The 14,871-nt window shown below is 37.2% G+C and overlaps 2 protein-coding genes across 5 annotated transcripts in view; both read left to right on the plus strand.

Moving 5' to 3' along the window:
* Positions 1-840, plus strand: part of dnaaf9 (dynein axonemal assembly factor 9) — a 31,185-nt gene extending 30,345 nt beyond the window's left edge. For 2 of the 3 annotated variants that reach the window (XR_013094693.1, XR_013094692.1), the window contains exon 40: positions 762-836. The gene's annotated coding sequence lies outside the window, so the exon portion shown is untranslated. Of the gene's footprint in view, positions 1-761 lie in introns of all 3 variants that reach the window. The other variant, XR_013094691.1, reaches the window with a different exon arrangement.
* Positions 841-4,769: 3,929 nt separating this feature from the next.
* slc4a11 (solute carrier family 4 member 11) overlaps positions 4,770-14,871 on the plus strand; it is a 101,993-nt gene continuing 91,891 nt past the window's right edge. Inside the window, exon 1 of one of the 2 annotated variants that reach the window (XM_004554778.3) lies at positions 4,770-5,044. In XM_004554778.3, coding sequence (XP_004554835.1) covers positions 4,984-5,044 — 61 coding nt within the window. In that variant the 5' untranslated portion in view covers positions 4,770-4,983. The remainder of the gene's footprint in view (positions 5,045-14,871) is intronic. The other variant, XM_004554780.4, reaches the window with a different exon arrangement.

The following is a 14,871-nucleotide window of genomic DNA, read 5'->3' on the forward strand; positions in this document are numbered from 1 at the left end:
GGCCTGCCAGGACAGACCCCAGAATAACAGGCCTAAAAATACTACAAAGCAGTTAAGACCAGCCAATAGAGAGAGCCCCAACTGAGAAGTGTGTGACGTCTGTGTGTGTATTTGTAAGCGCTTGTAAAGCTTACAAATGTATGTTTGGATGTGCTTGTGTGTGTTTGGTACGTGCTTTTGCTAATAACACCGCCACCACCGCCGGCATATCTGGACACACAAGTGAGTGTAAATTATTGGACATCTGTGTCAGTCTGTGCATGTGTATCCGTGTAAATTTTGAATGTGCAGGTTTGTACAGTGTTAATGTTTGGATCCATTCCTGCTGAACAGGCAGGTGGAAGGGTTAATGTTTGAGCATGTGCTGATTGTGACAAAGGGGCAGGATTCAGAGAGTTGGCATAAAATAACGTTGACATCAACGTTAAAGACTGCTTCTGGTGCACATAAGCACAAATAGCTGTTTTTTCACAGTTAAGGAGACAAGGAAAAGGCAACAGCTCCTCAGACAGGTGGGGAAAATATTTTGGAAATATTTCTTATTCACCTTTTAGACAACAGTTGGATAAGATCTGCATCAGCCTTTATCTGTCTGATCGGTTTTGAAGGTAACAGTTTTTCTTCCACTTCTAAATCTTGCTACTCTCCAAGTTATTATCTTCTTTGTATGTGAAAATGATAAGGTGTGATTTAATGTGAGATATTAGACTCATTTGTTGACTCATGAAGTAACTTCCTTGTTTTGTTTTTTTCACTTTCAGGACCAAAGGAAACTATTTCAACCAGCAATTTGAACAAAAATTAAAAGAAAAATTGAAAGAAAAAAAATTACTACATTAAAAAAAATATGTGTGCAATTGATGTGGGAACACCAGAAAGTCATTAGTGTAACAAAACGTTTCTGCATACAAGCCAAGAAACACTGCGAGTGCAAAAGTCAGCCAAGACAGCTCACTTTATGTGCAATATTTACTTTTAAAGGAATAGTATTTGTATTTCGGATATATTTATTTCATTTTAAATGCCCATTTAGATGTTTGTTTTTTGGTATTTGTGAACCTATTTTAATATATTGACCCTCTTGGCAGATGTGAAATGTAAAAGTGAAAGGCCAGAAATCAAATGTGACCTAATATTTGGATGCAAACTATAATGTGATTTTTTTTAAAATCCTCATAAATAATTTCCTAATGTTGCTTTTATCTAATTTCATAGATAAAAGACTTTCTATGACAATTTGAGTCTAATTGACCTTGAGACCAGAGGTCCAAAGTACTGTGCTCTTTAGCATCCCAGTTTGGAACAATATCCCTATTTCCCATTATGTTTTAAAAACAAACAATGGCAGTAAGAAATATAAAAATTTATTTTTAAATAGCTCTATATAGGATTGTCACTTTGACCTTCAGATCAACCTATTGACTCTTACACAAAGGTCAAATGTGACATATTTTGCCTCTTTATATGATGCTCTCTATATGTTGACAATACTCACCACACTTGTAAGAATTATAGTTTCAATGTTCTAAAGGTTTTTGTATATTTTTGACCTATTAATCACTAAGTTGACCTTGGTAGATGTAAGCCAAATGTTAATGGGTTGTTAACATGACCCTACTCTACACCCCTACAAAGTTTTATGAGAACACATTCAAAACTTTTCGAGCTATCATGTTCAGTGGCACGCAGACACCCCAACGCTATCAAAAACATGGTGGAGATAAAGCTGAGTGAAGGGGTAAATTGAACTAAAGAAAAGGATGCAGCAGCAAGAGTCAGACTGCCATGCGTTTTAATAAAAGCGCAGTCCGCGTATCATCTGGTATATACATCATGGATGCTTTGAACTTTTAAGCTAAACCAATTTTGTGCTTTTCAAGTATAGGCTTCAGGCTGTTTTCATGCCAAGGGAGCTGAGAGCATCGAGGTTTTCTCACCTTTTACTTTCAACACAACACTCTGTCATCTTCAGTGCGTTTCGTCTGTGTACATAAACACTGCAGAAAAGGGAAGTGGTCCTTGAACGACGATTGAACCCGCCACAGAAATAAAAAGAAAGAAAGAAAGAAAGAGAACTTGTTGGATTATCACAGAAACATATCACCCAGCAGATACAGTGTTATATAACACTGCCATATGTTGATGTTGATATTGATGCGCAGGCAGAGCAAAGGGACCGCCACCTCTGCCAGTGCTGGATCCCAGGCCAGATGACTGGGAAAGTGCAGAGTAATAATGCCATCTGGAACAGCTGTCTGCCAAGGAATCTCTTCCTGGCTTATTAGGGAGAGTGGAGGAGCGGGATTGGGTGCTGTGGGGGTTTCTCTCCACCTCACAGAGAGGTGAGACGCACTGGTGGGAGAGATGTTTGATGCAGCAGAGAAATGAAGGAAATAACCACAGGCTGAAAAAGAAGAGATGTATCCCACTCGCTTTTGGGTGCAGGAGGTTTGTGTGTGATTCTTCTGCAGTGTAATAAACTGTGTGCTTTCAGTCCAAATGGGCATTAATTAACATCTAAAACTTTATTCCGGCTGATACAGCCCTCCCCATAGGTACTGTCTCGAGATCAATGATAGTTTCCACTACACAGAACTTTGAAAGCCCCAAATGGTCTCTGTGATAATACTGAAATTTGAAATTATAACCAAAAAAAACCCCACACACATACATGGAGAAATAAACGCCATAAGAAATGTAGTGGATCAAATAACACAAAAGCAGGGGAATTAAAAAGAACACAAATTTGACTTGAAAGTTGTGGTACCGCACTGGGGGGTCGTGGGTGTGTGTGCAGCTCGGTTATGACCGCAGGCAAAAAAAAGCTGTTACGATGAGATCTAAGGGACTGACTGGGTTTGTATTCTTCAAACATATCAAACAAATGTTAGCCTTTGCTGTTACGTGATCTAAGAAACTGCGGAAGCCCTCAATAATCAATTCTATAACTAACTCGGTGCTCAGTTGTCTTTCTAGTTATTCCACATGTAGCTTTCGACACGTGTTCTGTTTCAGAAGATCAAGAATGAGTGAGAGTGTTGCACCCCGCAGGAGGTGAAGACAAAAATCAGTTGCTATAAATCCCACGTGGACAAGAGACCTCTCTTTTATGCTATTTTTAGACTCTAAAAGACAGATTTAGTCATATTTGTGGCAAGGCTGTGGTGATGCGACAGCCAGAGTGACAACCTAAGTCCAATATGACAAAAACTATTTCTAACTTAGGGCTTTAGTTTCTATTGCAAACCCAAGAAATGGTTTATTATGATGTTCAAACAAACGCTTGATCACAAAAGGTCTCTGTTATGTTCACCTTTGTGAATGTGTTCTAATAACTGCTTTATATAGCACATCTACCTGAGGGGTATTGACAGGAAATAATTAAAAAACTTTGCAGAGCAATATAACTTACCAGCTGCAGCTAAGAACTCAGAGTACTCAGCTGATAGCAATTCTGCATTTTAACAGCTGGTAAATGTGGTGTAAAAACCACATAATCTGGACAGCTGGCTTCTAAAAAATAATATTAATAATGAGTCAGTTATGTATTCCAATTTTGTTGTAACAATGTCTAGTTTGAAAAAAATCCAAAAAACATCAATGGGCAATAAGCCCTTCTGTGATAATACCATAGAAGCTATGGTAAACTGCTGATACAAATACTGGGGGCAAATCAGTTCTGTGGGTTATACAATTAACCAAAGTCCAGCGTATAACAGCACCGAACAAGAAGCACTCACAGAGCATAAACCTCTGCCAAGGCAGCTCACTCTCTGGGCGTTATTTACTTTCAAGGGAATAATACTGTATTTTCTATATAATCATTTTGTTTCTTTGTTCTTTTTAAGCCTACTTTAATAATTTTCTAGGGCAGTAAAAATCCGATTAGGGCAGCGTGGCAGATGTTTACTTTGATTACACAAACATTATGTTGAAGCAGATAATGGATCAGAGGTACTGATTTGTAAATACCTGGACATGGATTATTTGACCTTCAAGTAGAGGTCAGATTACCAAGGTCACGTAAGGAACTCTATATAACCTTAATATTACTTTGACCTTGAAATCAACATTACTTTGATTACTTTGAAAGTCATAGGTCAAATGTGACATATTTTAAACGTAGTTTCTATATGTTAATAACACAGACCACACAGACAGAAACCCATGCATGCAAATGCTACCAGAAGCATGACCTAGATGGTATGTGGATTGTTGTTTTTTGGGGGCTTTCTCTCTGTAAGGTCTCTACTTTACAGTATAAACCACCAGGGGGAGACTGTTGTTGTGCTTTGGTGCTATATAAATAAAATTTAACTATTTAGTAAGAGTAATAAGAGTCAGTAAGTAAGTAATCATTACCTACTCTTTTACAAGGTAGATGATTTTCGAGGAAGTTTTCTGTATTTCTGCTCTCTGGCTTGCTATTTTTAAATATAAAATAATACATAATTAGACTGTGATACAAAAATGCTAATAATATTCAGTAAGCCCCCCTCCCGCTCCTTATTTTCTATTTATAATTTAGTAAAAAAAAACAAAAAACTGTCAATCAGTAAAAATGATAAGAGGTTTTACATTATGCAGTTGTCATTTTTCTGCTGTGTAATCGAAACACAGTATAAAATCTAAAATCCGCGCTGTATCAGGGGGCAGCAGGTGTCGCATTCAATGACTGGTTTCAGTAAATTGGAACACTGTAGCTAGTCAGCTTTTTCCCGCTCTGGATACTGTTATGTGACAGTCCGCAGCGCAGCGCGAGCGGTGGGCGGGGCTGGTGTTCAGGCACTCGGCGGGCGCGTGCGGTCATCAGCACCTGACGACCACCGTTAATTAATTGATGACACTTTTTCTAGTTCTTTAAATGTAGCGACCGGAGAAAACAAAGTCAAACCTTTCGTTATTGCTCGGTTTCTTTATTTTAAAAAGAGGAGGAAGAAGAAAAGAATATATTCTCGACATTTTCTGGAGACCGGGAACATTATGAAAACTGTTAAGGACGATGGAAAGGTGAGGGCGGCGTCAGTGAATCGTTTTACTAAAGGTAAGATGTGGAAATATAAAACTTTTTTGCTAATGTTTTCCCTCACAGGTGACAGTTCACCTTATATAAGGACTGTATTTCTTATTTTAGTCACTTGTTATGCACCGGAGTTAAAAACAAGGCACGCGGATGGCGAACTTAAATAGTGTGGTACAAGTCTTCATCTTAAACACTCAGTAATATGTTTTGGCTTCAGTCCTGACAGGTGTGTATGATTAACAATAATAATTGTTTTAATTAAATGAGTCATAACAACTACCTGTACTGTCATTGTAAGACATGGTTTAGGCTGGGAGGGAATTATTATATGTGTAAATACAATTGGCTTCCTCAGTTCTCAGCAGAACTCATTATAAATGGATGGAGTACATGCTGAACACACAAGCAAGGCAAGTACTGTCATTGGCGCCAAAACACATGCAAAGAAGCAGCTTTAAGTCTAACAAAAGCGAAATATGGCGTCTAATATCTGCAACCATAAACACTGATATTTATTTCATTCAGTCTTCAAGAATATAGAACAGCAGAATCGGCCTTACCTTCTACATCATTAAGATTTTAAGCAAGTTCAATGGTGAGGCACACTGATAAGATGATTTAAGTACATTTTAGAGTCATTCACTGATTTTGTGACCTTTTTAAAATTATAACACCATGTGAGAGGTATTATGTTTTTTCTCAAGCTCTGATCCTCCAGCAGAGCATCTGATCTTAAGGGAGTTTGAGGATTTTACACACTTTAGATGTTCCTAAGGCTGTGTTTTTTCAGACAGGGTTCTCAGATGTAGTTGGAGTTGGCTAGCTTTTATAACAACTTTGATCTTAAATTGTGATGTGTCCACTGTTATTGCAACCTTGTCATGCTCCTCTGTGCATGACAAGAAGACTCTCCATCTAGTCTTCTGCTCTTTTCCAACCATCAGTATGTGTGGTTGGCCAGTGGCAGCTTGTCTGTTTGGAGCTCTTAACATCTTCCCTCTCTTTGCCACCATCCACTGGATATATCCAGTTTGAATGACATTCCAATCTTCTAGCCATTGATCCTGGTGAAATGGATCAATGAGTGGATGTCTTGTTCACTCCTGGCATACAGCCTGACATCATAATTGTACTAGGTGAGACATCATGAATTAAAAATCGACCTAACCTGCTTCAAATTTGGCTGATTTTCACATTTGTCATTTTCTCATGTACTTGTGCACCACTCCCAGCTGATATTGCTCTGTTGTAATACCTCTTAAACTTGTGCATGGGTAGCAGCTTTCAGTGGAAGAGTCTGCCCTGTTCAAGTCCACATGTGATGCTTCAGACTTGGATATAACCCAGAGCATCCTTGTTGTGGCTGAAGAGATCCACAGGGTTGTCTGCGTGAACCTCAGTCATACTGTCAGGGGAAACTGACAGTATGACTGTACCATGCTTCCTCTCTTTGTTGCTATGCTACTTTGTGACCTTGTCCTCTTTTTCACAATTAAATTTGAGTTAAATTGTTGCCATTTTGATATAGTGGAGAAACTTAAGCATTGCAGATAAACATGCATGTGATCAGAAAAGGGTTTCAAGGAAATTAGTTTAAATCAGTGTTGTTTTTCATTTTTATCAGTAGAGTTTCATAAATTATTCCATCTTGTATATGAGGTGGTTGATGGTCACTTACCTTTTGAGATTGAACAATGATGACTGTGAACCATGAACAGCATTGTGGACAATGCACTCTGTTAGTACAGATAATGCCTCCCTTGATGTGGCTTCTGCAGTGGCCGTGGACTTTGCCTTCACAGCCGCATTGTGTTCCTGGTGATGGCTATCAGCGTCCTGTTACCCTTGAATAGTAGCAAGCACTCTATCTATGCAGTGTTAAGTTGTAGGTTTCTTGTACTCAGTCCAAGCATTACCTAGGTACATTGTGGTCTCTCGAGTAGTTCCTTTGTTATCTATGTAGGGATACATCTATCTGACTGGTTTGTATATCGGTTTGATCCTGACTCAGAAAGTTGGATTGGGTATCAGTGGAAATGGGCTAATCTATGGGACAGATTAATTTGGTAACTCAATGTTTCCCCAACCTAATGAACTATAGACTTACATAATGACTGAAACTAGCACCACTGATGAACAATATACTGTGAGGTCAGTTTCTTGATCACTAATATAGAAGTTTTCTTGACCATTGATCAACTACCACTGATGATGATCGAAAATACATAAACAGGGTCTAAAGGTCTTAAAGGTACACCTTTAAGACAAATCTGTATACCTAAATCTGCATGATCAACTTGGTCACCTATAACATCTCAAGGTTTCTGGCTACGATCCTCAACCCGTTGGTAGGCAGCTCTAAACACCACATCCAGAACACTTTGGATTTTGTTGAGAAGGTGAGAGATGTCATTATGGAGGCAGCTGTAACATCGTACAAAACCATTGTTTCATCTCTCTTCACTTGTGTTCCAGCCACTGAATCAGTTGAGGTCGTTCGTAAGAGGTTGCAAGATGACCCCAAACTCAAAAAAAGGACCATTCTCAGCCCCGCTGGTTCGAGCGGGGAGTCAAAGAGGCCATCCCTAAATCGAGTAAGGGGCCTAAGGATACATCTTACAATGCTGTGATTGCAGCCGTTCCCCAACTCTGTGTAACTGGTACTCATAGTAATGATAATTTGCATATAAATAATCCAGAAACGGACCTCACAGCCCATTGTTTGTCAGTGTTGCTAGTTTCATTCATTATGCAAATATACTGTTTATAAAGTTGGGGAACCTGCAGTCAGCTGAGACTGGAGACATTTCTTCCACTGAAAACACTAGACCAGATAGACAGAATCAACTTTTTGGGCCGAGAAAAAGAAAGCAATTTATTTCTGCAACCGGAAAGATGCTGGTAGAAATAAGGGTTGTTTAAGTAGGAATCCTTTCTCAGACAGAGAAATAAATCCTATTAATTTAAAAGTGGTGTGAATCGGTCAGTCAGAGCTATAATAAAGTTTGATTGGTAGATCTCTGCATCCAGTGGCTTTGTCTTTGACCCTCTCATCATGGAGTATTAAAAAGATTTCTGGTTGTAGACCTGACACTGGAGAAATTACAGTATACAATTCATATTTATTACTGTCATGAATGTAATCTTGCACATCTTTGCACATTTTTTGTTTCTGATTTGCAAATTTGTCAGTGATGCATAATCTGTTTCCTGTTTGCTAGAGAGATCTCTCTCTTTGAGAGTTTGCATGAGGGCTGTTTAAGAGTGATTACGCTTAACTGCAGCAAATGCTGAGTGTGCTCATTTCAAGTGTACCAAGCCTTTTACGTGTAAAGGAGGAAACGCATGCAATCTGTCAAAACAGTTAGCCAAAGTGCATCACATACTGACAGAGAATACAGTTTTGATCGCCTAGCTTGAGTTCATGACATTTTGCTCCAGGTTTGTTATGCTGGGTTTCCTCTGCAAGCCAGTCACCCTGCTTTTTTTTTTTTTTATTTATTTTTTTATTTTTTATTTTTATTAATACATTTTTAGATTAAAAACTACAACAATTAGGCCAGCTAATGACAGCACAAAAATAACAGCTAAAGGCAACTTTTAATGAGTAATCATGTTAAATAATCACCATGTGAAAATTAACCATGATGATGATGATAATGATAATGATAATAATAATAATAATAATAATAATAATAATAATAGTAACATAAATGGGGAAAGATAAAACTGTTCTATGTGTAGGCTTGCAGAATGTTGAATTTTAGGTCTTCTCTTAGTACAGCAGTTCTTACATCATAAAATCAAGGTGCTTGTAAATGGAACAATTCACAGAAAGACACACAATTAGCCTTTTGAACCCTCCTTTGCCTTATCTTGTAATATTAATTGGCTATTGAAAAACAGAAGCTTTATAGTTGAGAAACCTCTAAGTTCAAAGCCTTATTTAAAAAAAAAAAAAAAAAAAAAGACATTGGTTTGACCTTGAATTTTCCCAAACAATCATTTTTTTCCCCCACATCATCCTGTCTGTATTGTGTAACGGTCTGTTTTTATCAGGATTACCACTTTTTTTTTTCTTTTTTTTTTTTTTTTATATATATATGCTATCCGGCTGGCACTTTCACTCTGAGCTCCTCCCAGACTTGAGTGTGCATACATGCTGTTTTGTTTCCAGTGGGATCTGAGCCTCTCTCTCTGATGCTGTTAACATCATGCTCTACATGTTGACCTGCTCCCGAGAATACACCCATAACCCTGTTAGTACAGTACAGGTCACATTAAGAGGAAAAAAAGTGTAGTGTTCACTGAATATTGGTGTTTTGTGGTTGAATATACTACCTATACCCCTTGCCTAATATTTGTTGTGCTGCTAAAAGAATTTTAATCGTTGGGGGCTTGTATGAAGGTGTCTGGTTTTACTGGGCCTTGATGGGGGTTCTTTGGGCTGTGAGGTGGGTCCCCTGTTCATCAGGCTTGTTGCATTGCATTTGGTGGTTGCTTGATTAGACTGCGATGTGGAGAGTTTGGAGCAGGAATCTTTGTCCTGCAGGGAAGAGGCGTTGTATTTTCATGGGGCTGCTGGAGTGTGCTTGTTTTGCCACAATGTTTGCGTGGGTGGTACGTGTCAAAGTAACATCGATATTCATCCCAGCACTCAAGGTTTTCCAGCGCAATATTGTATTGAAACAAGATTATCAGCTTTATACATGCCCCCTTGTCAGTTCTTTTACTTTCATGGCTGCTTGTCTCTTCTGATAATCTTAAACAGCTGTGGTTATTCTAGGCTTCTAGGAGCAGGACAGCTTTATGGCAGTTTTTATCTATGTAATAAATTTTCTTTATTTTTGTATTTAATTCATTGAATTAGCCAAGAGGAAGCCTTTATCCTTTTTCTTAACAAAATTCTTTAAAGACTGTGCATACCATGACAAAATTTTATTAGTCTTACATTTTAGTTCCCTTCACTGTCACATAGATGTCTGATTTAGGGAAGATGTAAAATACTGTTTGCTTTTTGTAAATATTCTGGACTACATTAAAAACATATTTTCAAAATTAACAACTGAATATTGGTCAGTAACTATTAATGCCCTTGGATGGATGCAAAATTTAATAATTTCTCTCTAAAAATATAAAGTAACAAACATTATTTGAACTATTATCTATTATCTGAGGGCCTAAAACTCTTTCTCAATCTTCATTCTGACTTCAAATTAGGTCAGTGGTGTATTCATGGACGCACGGGAATTTGGTCAACAGTGTTAATTGTTTGTTAAGTGATATTCATTAGCTGCTGTCTGGCAGAACTGCACTGGAATCAAGTAGCTCCTGGTGAAGCTATTAATCAATCACCTCAGCAAGTGTGGACAGTCGGTTAACTTCCAGCTCCCTCAGCTGCCTTTGGAAGCCCTTTATTTGTCAGGTTAATTAGGCACATTATTGTGTGGGGGTTAAATTGATATAGACTTGTTTAAAATGTTTAGGCTACAAATACGTAACTGCATGAAGGACATCAGGAGGCTATGAAACCTGTAACTGAGAAATTATAGTGATCAGCAACTAGCAGTTCATCTTTGTTGTTTTCATTAGTTGTGTGTTTTTTTTTTTTTTTTTTTTTTTTTTTTTTAATGGTTTATACTACATACATGTAATGTCAAAGGAATAGCCATAATTGTTTAGCTTTAGCAGGTAACCGCGTTTGTTCAGTGGGTTGCATTCACTGTAGGTTTGTTAATACATGCATGATTAGAGCCACACTCTCTGTGGGACCTTCTGATGGCATTGCATGGGCCAGCTGTGCCAGCTGAAACCTCCTTATACAGCCTTAAATATCATGTGATAAGGACACATTGTAGTATAACCTGACAGTCACTATTCTACCAAACTTGTCTGTAAAAGAAAAATTTCTGTCTTTTGTATCTCTGTATTAGGGCTGTTCGATATAACGATATATATGTGATTTATATCGTTATCGGGACAATAGATGTCTTATATCGGGATATGAGATTTTGGTCATATCGCCCAGCCCTACTCTGTATGTTAAGAGGTTGAAACTTTAGCAATGCTTCTGAATAACCACTTTATTACATGACCAATGTATTTCAGGCTGTAGCCTTCATTAGGCTCATCGAAAAACATATTGCAGTGTAGACGTTTGTGTGGAAAAAATGTTTCTAGTAGAGAAAAACATAGAAACCAATCATATACATCCAGTATACATATCCACCAATAGATTACCAACAAGGAATTGGCTGAGCATATGTTGAACAAGGTAATATATTTACTTTATATATTAGACAATTATGTAATAAGTGAAATGTCTGGAAATGGACTGCTGATTGACAGTCCATTTTAAAAAAAAAAAAAAAAAAAAAAAAAAAGTATGATTGTAAATATACTGTAGTTATCTATTTTTCTAAAATGTAAGCAAACATACAACAGGACATGGATGAAACTGCTTTCCACAGGATTTCAACAGTCTGGACCACTTAAACACTCAACTACAGCTGCTACTTAATGATTTTGGAAATATAATTCGGTCATCACATGTATAGTGATGAACATGAGTATAATTGCAGAAAATATCAGTAATTTTGATAATTAATCATTTGTTTGAATTCCGGCGAAACAGTATAGATATTATTTACTATTTTTTTTGGACATTTCATACATTTTAAAAGTAAAAGAAATCTGTTGACAGATCGGTTAATAAAAAATTAAAAATTTGGTACCAATACCGCTGAAATTTTTAGCTCTTCTGCCAAATTCAGCACAGTCTTACCAGACATATTGGTATAACAAACTTTATGTGGCTATTGCAGAAACATAGTTCTTGTATAAGCTCACAAAAAATAATTATATTCTAATTATATTATCACTGAAAACTATACAGATTTTAAATATACAATTGTGAGTATTAATAAACAGTTGTAAAACTATGATTATTGTATTGTACAGTATGATTGTTTAAGTTTGGAGCAGGGTTGTCACCATGTTAGAATTTCATGCTCAATATTGATACCTATAAAAATGCTTGATACCCAATGGCATTTTCAATACTACATGTCTCTTGACAAAATTAAGAGGCGTGTCTTTTTTTTTTTTTTTTTTTTTTTTTTTTTCATAATGGTAATTTCAATATACAACTCGCGTGGCTACAGGGTAATTGCTAATAGTTAAAGAGTTAACATTAAGGCGCGCACCAGCCCGGTTAACATTTGAACCGTCGATGTTGAAGATAAGTGTTAGAAATTGATTTACCTTGGCTGCAATCCTAGTCAGAATGCACGCACATGATGGAGAGCATTTATTTTGTTTGAATATCTTTGTGTGTCTGTCTGTAGTTTCAAAACAGACACAATTTGTTATTGTCCATGTCTGCGGCCCTTGGCCAGCATATGGAAACAGACAATGTAAGGCAGCAGCCAAGAGGAAAGGAAATCCCACCCAGTGTTTGTCCACTAACTGCGTCTTTGCTGTCTTCCTGCTTGGAGCACAATGCAACAAGGTGCCCTTTGCGGTTTATTGTAGCGTTTTAATGTGCTCTGTAGGTGCACAGAATTTTAAAGCTTGCTGCAGAGTGACTTTTTTCTCTCTCGCTGAAGTCTTTCAGGACAAGCAAAGGGAAGGGCTTCATTTCAAAATGAGACGGTTTAATCTATTTTGATATTGTGACATGCAGTCTTGCAAAATATTAATAGCACAAAGTAGGAGACTGTAGTTCAGCTGATAAAATGAAGCAATTTTGCAAACTGGATCTTGAATCATGAGTATGATGCCATTATATATTCCTACCCCCCAAAATAGCTTTGACACATTCTTTAAGCACATATCACATTCAGCACATATACTCTTTTGTCATTTTGGCTTTAGGATAGGGCGAAATATGACTCACCCAACCACTAGTAATGTTCAGGGAATATTATGACTCACATGACTGCATTAGTATTTTATTCCCTTTTATAATATGCAAATAAATTTGTTGGATTTTCTTTTAAAGAGAGCGGTTTAAAGTGAGGCAGGACAATCCATGCTGCTGATTTGACCATTTACCTCACTTACTTCAAAGTTAAAAAGTGTGTGTGTCAGCATTGCTTCCCCATAAGGGCTTTTGGAAATATAAAGACAAAAACATTTCCTGTGTGTGTGCGTGCGTGGGTACAGAGTATCACAGTGAAGAGGGAAATATGTAGGGGAAATTTGGAGTTAAAGGGCACCTCTACAATCTTCTGTTCAGTGTTGCTTCTCCTCTCTGCACATTTGTGCATCTGGATCAGACAATACTTCATTTGTTACAGACAAATACTGCACATAAATGCATGTATGCCTTCTAATTGATTTTAAACATTTTAAAATACAAACAGCGTCTGAGAAAACACTGCAGAATAGAAATATATTTAGAAAACTGACAATAGTAGATGTTTTTTCCATTATTATCCATTATCATTATTGTTTTTTCAGCCTCTACAGTTTCCAGCAGAGGGCAGTGTGTATGTGCTCCTGTATCACTAGGAAATCGTTTTTAATATAAAAATAAGAAAATAATAGTCATAATTGTCACTGTGCATTTATTCACACATGAAAAAGACTCTGTATGCTGCCTGCAATATCCAAATCATACTCAAGCATTTAAGGAAAAATGTATCTTGTACCTTCTTTTTTTTTTTTTTATAAGGTTGTGATGTATCAGCTTTCTTTTCTTTCTTTGTTGATGATATTTTCTTTTGGTCAGTGGTATGAATATTAATATAAATATTATGAGTGAAGGGGTTACAGGCTTGCTGGTTTAATCACTTCAGCCACTGCGAAGGTCTATGTAGTGAAAATCAATAGGAAACGCTTACCTTTGAGCAGAAGAGACCATTGCATAGAGGAGACTGTGGCTGCAAGCAAAAAGGTGCTAGTAAGTGTGTGTGTGCTTAGGCAGCCTTCTTCAATTCAATGAGTCGAAACATTCCCTCTGTGCTTGTTGCACTACACTTGTTATTTTACAATTTTGTCAGTTATGTCATTCAGGTTTCCAGGACAGCTTACATTAATGGTGGAGGGGAGGGATTTGTTGCTGCTCAAAGTGCCTGGGTGAAGGCTATTATTGGGCTGATTCCGTCTCGCTGATGGCTACCCAGCATTCATTAGTTAATTACTTTTGTGCTGATCATTTTGACAATATGAGTAATCAAGAGGTATAATGGAGTCAGATAATAATGTCAGTATTGTCTCATGTACTGTGATTATGTCTAGATTTATTATGTATTAGGTTATGGTATTATAAAGTTATATACTGACTTGATACACTCAGAATACCTCATCTAGTACCTCTTTAAAATTGAGTGAGTTTTAAAAATACCTCTTCTCCTTCACCACATTCTTAAAAAGAGTACACTGTTCATTAGAATGTGACTTGACAGCCAACTATTTTCTCCGGTGTGCATTGCTAGTAATGGCTAATGTAGCCTTGGCCCGCTATCTTACATGAAGGTCCACAGCCCCAGATACTGAAGTATCCTTGCATTTAGCAGTTTGCATAATCTTGCACCACTTAATGTCTGATCATCAAAACAATTTGTTGAAGATGTCATGCTGGCAACCTGCCAACCGCACCAAGAATACCTTTTGGTAATTCAAAAATATTTTTCCTTTGAAATAGTAAATGGTCTCCAACTCTATTGTAGAGTGTAAGAGTTGTATGAGGCCAGAGAAAGTACTGTAGTTATCTAAAAAATTTGAACATAACAAGACATACAGAGACACAGGAAATGTAACTTACTTGCAGTAGGGCTCTGCACCATGTTATTTATTTAGTTATTTATGTAAAGGTGTAATTTGCAGTGGGATTGTCAGTCCCG

The sequence above is a fragment of the Maylandia zebra genome, linkage group LG19, assembly GCF_041146795.1.
Source record: "Maylandia zebra isolate NMK-2024a linkage group LG19, Mzebra_GT3a, whole genome shotgun sequence".
Lineage (NCBI taxonomy): Eukaryota > Metazoa > Chordata > Actinopteri > Cichliformes > Cichlidae > Maylandia > Maylandia zebra.